We start from the raw sequence: 7,658 nt of genomic DNA on the forward strand, positions 1-7,658 counted from the left end.
ATTCTCAGGCTTTCCCTACCGGTGCATCAGGCGCTCCCAGACCGAGGGACTTTTTAGATGGCGACGTCTTTTATCCGTCGGCCAGCAGGCTGGCTGCGAAAAGACTGCCTTGCCCACCTTCGCCACGTTGTCCGACCTAGGGTAGCTTCCCAGGGGTCGCGCCAAAGTTCAAATGCGAGGGGCGTGGCGGGAGGAAAAAAATGCGCCGAATTCTAGATATCGCGAGATTTGACAAGCCACTCCGACTTACGCGCTCCGGAAGCGGAAGTCGGGTAGTTGAGGGAGTCCTGAGCGTTTGGTTACCTTGGAGAGTGGTGTGGAGTGCTGCTGTGTGGACACCGAGGGCTCTCCAGTGCGTCTCCGGAAGGGTGAGCACAGCCCTTGGCGGCTGAATCTCCCATCCGGGGCGGCGGAGGGAACGGGGGGGCTGGGACTGGGAGTCAGGGAAGGCCGGAGGTCGCTGCTCCTCGGAGCCTTTCCCCTCAGGTCGGCTCTTTAAGGCGCTTCTGGAAGGAGCCGCTTTGTCGTCTGATGATCGAGCTGGGGAACGCAGTTTTCAGTCAGTTCCCCTCGGCTCACTTCTGCAAGAGCAGCCGAGCCAGGGTTGGAGGACCCCAGCCAAAGTCCTGTGTGTTTTTATCTGTGGTGAAGAGATTAGTGGGGTTCAAGTACAATGAAAGGTGTCGGCCACAACGACAAAGAACGTGCGTCCTGAAGTTACTGGGGCTTGAACTCGCTTGTTAGTTTTGACGACCGAGACGATGAGGCTCGTCGCCTCTAGTAGTTCTTCAGTGGAAGAGCGAGTTTCCTCTTTGGGCTGCTAGGGCTGAGGTTCTTGAGTCTTTTTAATCGAGGCCTGTGAATACTCATTCCCACGTCTTTGGGGGAAAAAAAAAAGAATTGTCTGTTTGCGGTTTGTGTGTGCTGGTGCCCACAGAGGCCAGAAGAGGGCGTCGGATCCCCTGGAGCAACATTACAGGCAGTTGTGAGCTGCTCACCGGGGGTGCTGGGATCTGATCTGTGGTCCTTTGGAAATATTAAATATGTATAATATATTTACTTATGCTAATTAAACATATACCAATAAATATAATATACATTATATATCTTAATAACATTTTCCCCTTTCCTACCTTCAGACCTTCCGTTTTATCCCCCTTAGCTCTCTTTCAGTTCATAGTCTCTTTAGTAGTTATATGTATGTACATAGGTAGATAGATACAACATGCTCAGTTCGTACACTGTTACTTATATGTGTGTTTTCAGGGCTGATCATGTATAGCATTAGATAACCAGTTGGTGTGCTCTTCCCTTGAGAAGACTATTTCTCTTGTTCTTAGCATTCCTTAGCTCGCTCGATGCCTGTGGTTCTTTGTTGAGGCCTCTTCAGTTTTCCCTCTTCCACGTTAGTTTTGTCTTTTGGTAATGTTGTCCCCAGCCCATATTTAATCAACCTAAACATTAAACAGTATAGTTGTCTCAAATCCTTGTGTCAAGTAAAGCTTGCATTAAGGTTTTGTTTCAATTCCACTCTCATGAATACATATGAAGATGCCTATGTGGTAGGGTATGGGGAGAATAGAGTAGTGCATTTTCCTTACCTTGTGAATTTACTTAGTTGGGAATGGGGGGCCTTCTTCTAGTGGCTTCTGTGGTTGGTTTGGAATCGCAGACACTTTTAATTAGTTGGGAGTTTTCCTTGTCTTGTTTTGAGACAGTGTCTCTCTACAGAGCTCTGGCTGTCCTCTGGCTGTCCTGGAATGTACTCTGTACACCAGCCTAGCATCAAACCCAGAGAGAGCCACCTGACTCTGCCTTCCAAGTGATGGGATTAAAGGCATGTGTCACTATACTCCACCTAGTTGGATTTATTTTAAACTCATTTGGGTTTTGGTATTTAATGTTAGTTTGCCAATACCAAACACAAGGAGATATAATAAATAAGGCAGAATCTAAGTAGTAGCCCAAAAGGTAAAAATGTCTAAGTACTGTTTCTTATATTTAGTGAGCAATTCTATTTTATTTTTGTTGGAATAACGGTAGTACTGTTATAAATGCTTACATATTTTTGAGGAAAGATGAGCAATGAAGAAACTGTCTTCCATTTATTGAGCTTATCAGAAGGTTTATTAAAAGTGTAATTAGTACAGGGAAAAATGACTTGAGGATATCAGGAGAAAGCTATGGTTTTAAGCTTTTAGCATGATGTTTAATATATCTCAAATCATAAAATAGGTTTTGGTCCTTTCTCTTTGCCAAGACTGGTTTTATACTTCTAGGCTCAGTTGATCCTCCTGCCTTAGGCCCAGGAATGCTAGGTCTACAACATGGGCCATTTTCCCTACCAGGTTTAGGTTTGAGGCATTCAGCAGAAACACCAAGTTTGAATTAGGAAAGCTAGGGGATGGAAAAGCTCAACAGTACTTGGTCACAGAAGACTGGGAAGTGGGAACTACCTATATAATTCTGCAGTTTCAAGGTCTTAGATGAAGATTAAAAGTGAACTCTATATTCTGGTTTCTTGGGGATTAGACCTGCAAGTTAAGCAAAATCTTTTCCTTTAGGTAGAAGGCTAAAGAAACTCTATTTTTTAATGAATCCATATATTATGTAGGAAAATCAGCTGTTAAGAGACTCATTTTTAATTTTTTTATTGGATATTTTCTTCATTTACATTTCAAGTGTTATGCACTTTCCTGGTTCCCCTCTACCCCATATTTTTAATTTTTATTACATTCATTTATGTGTGGGTCTGTATGTCATGGTACACATGTGAAGGTCAGAGGACAACTTGTGGGAGTCTGTTCTCTGTTTCTGCATTGCTCACTGAGCTATCTTGCCAGCCCAGATTATACTTTATATATTCATTAGACAGTATCTTACTTATTATTGTTATTTATTATGTTTTTCATTTCCCACAGGATCTGGAATAATAATACATTACATTAGATTATAAAATAGTTACCCATAACTTTTAATAGCCATGCATCTAAATGCCTGTTTTCATATATGTTGCTTGGGTTGGCCTCAGACTCTTGGTTCAAGTAATATCAGTATCTGTCAGTATCCGAAGTAGCTGAGACTACAAGTATACATTTAGGAAGCTATACCCAGCTTCCCCTTTTTCTTTATTCACCTTTGTTTGGAGCTGGGAGAGGGCTGGGGTTGTTTGTTTGTTTGTTTGTTTTGTTTTGTTTTGTTTTGTGTTTTTTAAACGGGGTCTTTTTGTTTTTTTGAGACATGGTTTCTCTGTGTAGTCTTGGCTGTCTTGGAATTTACAGATAGGCCAGACTGGCTTTGAACTCAGCAATCCGCCTGCCTCTGCATCTGGAATGTTGGGATTAAGGGCATGTACCACCACCTGGCAAAAGACAGGGTCTTCCTTTTTAACCTAAGTTGGTCTCAAGCCCCAAAATTCTTATGTTTCAGCCTCCTAAGTGCTGTGATTTCAGCTACTGATTCAATTATTCAAGATTCTTAAAAATTACAATTTCTCATAGTCAATTCTCAGTCATTTGCAGTTGTGCTTCATTTCTTACTACTATAAAATAATCGTCTGATATCTGAATCCAGTTTTCTTTTTGGTTCTTTATGCCACTGTCTGACTTGCCAATATAAACTAATATTTAGTCTATTACCTTGTATGGTAATCTTTTCTAGTTGGCTTCTCTGTGTATACCAAAAACATTGTTCATGTTCATCTCTAGTTTAGTTTCACTAGTCTCTACCCAGTCCTTCTAAATAGTAAATTGGATCTTTTAAAAATTTTTGTCTTTGGGATCTACATAGCCCTTGCTGGCCTGGAATTAACTGTAGACCAGGTTGGCCTGCAGTTCCTCCTGCCTCTGCTTCCTGTCTACAGCTATGTATTATGGCACAAGATGGTACATTGGCTCATTCCTTCTTAAGTCACCCATAATTCCCATTGCCTATCAGAAGATACAAAATTATTTGCATTGGATACAATGTTTTTCACAATTTGTCCCTGGATTACCTCTCTAGTTTTCATTTCTTGATGTCTTCTGCTTCTCCCTTTATGTTTACATCGTATCTGTCTCCCTTTTATGTTTTTTGTTATGTGTGTGTGCCTGTGGGGTACATATGGAAATCAGATGTCCACTTCAGGCTCATTCTTCACAAGCTTTGTACCTTGATTTTTGAACTGGAACCTGGAGCTTAGCATTTAGCTAGGCTGGCCAGCAAGTTCCAGGGATCTGCCTGTGTCTACTTCCCTAGCACTGGGATTATAAGCCTATACCACTGGGCCTGGCTTTTCATACACTTGCTAGAGAGCAAACTCAGATTTTACAGGACAAGCATGTTACCAGTTAAACTATCCTCCCCAGCCTCAAATATGTCTCTTCTAGACTGGTGACTCTGGGAGGTATCGCCATGGTATTTATTGTTCGTCTTAGTATTGCAGGCTCCAGTAGCATAGTGTAGTCAAGAACTGTTGAAGTGAATGTTTATAATCCTGAATTTAAAAATACATACGGACTTTCATTAATACTTTATCCAAAATTGTTCACTTCTTGTTTGTTTTTTCATCAGCTGACAAATCAGCATTATTTTTCTTACAGATCTTAAAAATTGTACAGAACTTCAAGATGAGTGATACTTCTGAAATGATTCCAATTTTTGAAGAGATGTTTGCCAGTAGATTCACACAAGATGACAAAGAATACCAGGAATACTTGAAAAGGCCTCCTGAATCTCCTCCAATTGTTGAAGAATGGAATAGCAGAGCTGGTGGTAACCAAAGAAATAGAGGCAACTGGTATGTGTTATTTCTGCAGGATAAATGCAGAGGGTGATCTGGGAGACGAGAGCTTTAATACAGTTGCTCATAAAGCCAGCGAGAGTAGCAACCAGTGCCAGGAACATAATAAGCATATAAATCCTTGCTTTTATATGTCTTGTTGAAGCCAGGCATAGTGATGTAAACCTTTCTTTCAGTACTTGGGAGGCTGAGGCAATAGGATTATGAGTTCTAGGCTAGCCTGGGCCAAACAGTGAGACTCTGTCTCTAATGTTTTCTTTACAAATATCTTTTTTTTTTTTTTTTTTTTTTTTTTTAGAATGATGCTATTTTTATTTGTATTTTTTTTCTTTTTTTTTTAAGATTTATTCATTTCTATGTATATGAGTACACTGTAGGTGTATTCAGACACACCAGAAGAGGGCATCAGATCTTATTATAGATGGTTGTGAGCCACCATGTGGTTGCTGGGAATCGAACTCAGGACCTTTGGAAGAGCAGTCAGTGCTCTTAACCACTGAGCCATCTCACCAGGCCACAAATATACTTTATAAAACTGGTGTTTTGTACTTGATATCATAAAGAAGGTGTTGTTTTGATTACTTTAGAAATTTTATAAAATGAGGTGGAAATTAAATGTAATTTAAAACAGTAAATGACACTGATGTTATGCATTTAATAGGTGTCAGTTTGATCACAATCGGGCTTGTTACTTGCCTCTGTCTTGTAAAAGGTGTCCAGTGTGATGCTAGAAGAATCACTTAAATCTTAGGAAAATCTGACTAGTGCTGTGCTGTGCCACAGAGAAAGAGCCTCAAGTACTGTGTATTACATCAAGAACTCAATTGTACTAGGATTGATTTCTTGTTTTTATTTTTTAAGGGGAAGTTAATATTTTTGTCTTCTTTTGGTAGGCTGCAAGACAACAGACAGTTTAGAGGTAGGGATAACAGACGAGGATGGCCAAGTGACAATCGGTCAAATCAGTGGCATGGACGGTCATGGGGTAACAACAACTACCCACAGCAGAGACCAGAGCCCTACTATCAACAGCAGTACACACAGTATGGCCACAACCAGCGGCCTCCATATGGTTACTACTGACAGATGTCGGCAGCTTTTAACAGAGACCTTTTTTTTTTTTTGACACCGTGCTAAATGCTTGTGTGTCTTCTGTTGTTCATAGCTTTCATTCTATCTTAAAGAATGGGTTTTTAATTGTTTGGAACTTGAGACTTGAAAAAAACTAATCTTATTAGAAATGTGATGATTAATGGGAATAAATGTACCAAGTGTGGATTATATTTGACTTTATCTTACACACTGTTTTGTTTTATGATTTAATAGTGTTTTGCGTTTGGTCTGTTTTCTTTATTTGGACTGTAAGGATTCTGTATCACATAAATAAAAAAATTTAATTAAAATGCTGGCTTTTGCTTTATGAAAGAATACCATGCTCAGATGCGCCACCTCTGAAGTGTTTCAGAGGCTAGGATTGTTGGGCTATGAAAACACATCTACAGTTACCTACAGTGGATTGTACCTTACAGCAGCAGTTGAGAGGTAAAACAGATATAATGTGTTGCTTCTGTGTTTGTATATGATCATGGTATCTTGTGGTTTATAAGTGAGTCAACTCCAGAACTGCTTTGGTCCCTGTGTGGAACGACTCATTTTCAGTGCAGCCTCCTGAGGTGGCAGTGGGTGGGATGGTGGGTAGCACTCAATGTTTTGTATATCCCAAGACTTTTGTAAACTTACAGCAGGGAAGAAATGGATGTGCTCTGTAACACCATACTCATGTAAATATTGTTGCATTTGACTGTTTTGGTATTTAACATGTATTGATTTTTGTGAGGTTATCTTCATTTTCAAATGCTGACCTTTGATGCTTCCTCTTTCAGCTATAGTAAGGCTGTCACTTGCTTCAGAACAATCATTCTTGAAATATTTTAATGATAACAACAGAGTTATTCAAATAAAAAATATTTAAATACTTATTCAGTATATTATGTGTGTACCAAGTTGTGAAAGAATGAATAAATAAACTGCATAAAAAATGTAGGCAACTTTTACCTTTAAGTTTTGACAGCCCATTTATTTATGTAGTAATGTCCTAATTGGTTTTTTATTATGCTGTCCTTTATATAGTGAATAAGAGTTAACTTCCTAAGTTGGCCTTTTCTCTTAGCTCCTTGAGATGGACTCTCCCAGGTTCTCTGTAACCTGAAAGTATCAAGTCCTTCTTCTTAAAGAGCTATCGCTCAGGTAACCATTTTATTTAAAAGTTTCTAATACATCAGGTATTCACAATAAGGTAATAAGATTTTAACATAAAGTAAGGCTTTTCCATGTACCCTTCTCATAGCAATAGGCAATGGGCCACTGTGGCTTCATAAAGACAAGTATTAGTATTCTGATACTGCACTTGAGTCAAGAGTCACCTGGCTGCACTGCAGGATCTTTGAAAGTGGACGTCACCAGAAATATTTGTCCACTGTTTTAAAGCAAGAGGGCTGAAGTGAGGAATGTATCTCAAGATGCGCAGAAGAAAAGTTGTTTTCTAACAGGATTGAAATATTTTAACAAAGAAAGGAAAGAAGTGAAGGTTTTTGGTGGTGGTGGTGGTTTTTTTTTTTTTTTTTTTTTTTTTTTTTTTTTTTTTTTTTTTTTTTTTTTTTTGAGACAGGGTTTCTCTGTGTAGCCCTGGCTGTCCTGGAACTCACTCTGTAGACCAGGCTGGCCTCAAACTCAGAAATCTGCCTGCCTCTGCCTCCTGAGTGCTGGGATTAAAGGCATGTGCCACCACTGCCTGGCTTCTTTTTAAACCAGTAATTATTCAGACTGCCCCTGTGCATTTAAAATAAGGAAGAAATAAAAGGTATAATTTCTGCTTCGT

At 39.6% G+C, this 7,658-nt stretch overlaps 1 protein-coding gene across 1 annotated transcript; it reads left to right on the forward strand.

Moving 5' to 3' along the window:
• Positions 1-220: 220 nt before the first annotated feature.
• Ramac (RNA guanine-7 methyltransferase activating subunit) lies at positions 221-6,759 on the forward strand. Its single transcript, XM_034516938.2, has 3 exons — positions 221-368; positions 4,581-4,777; positions 5,674-6,759. The coding sequence occupies exons 2-3, from the start codon at positions 4,608-4,610 to the stop codon at positions 5,861-5,863; spliced, it is 360 nt and encodes a 119-aa protein (XP_034372829.1). The 5' UTR covers positions 221-368; positions 4,581-4,607; the 3' UTR covers positions 5,864-6,759.
• Positions 6,760-7,658: the final 899 nt, after the last annotated feature.

The sequence above is a fragment of the Arvicanthis niloticus genome, chromosome 1 (genome assembly GCF_011762505.2).
Source record: "Arvicanthis niloticus isolate mArvNil1 chromosome 1, mArvNil1.pat.X, whole genome shotgun sequence".
NCBI classification, from domain to species: Eukaryota; Metazoa; Chordata; class Mammalia; order Rodentia; family Muridae; genus Arvicanthis; species Arvicanthis niloticus.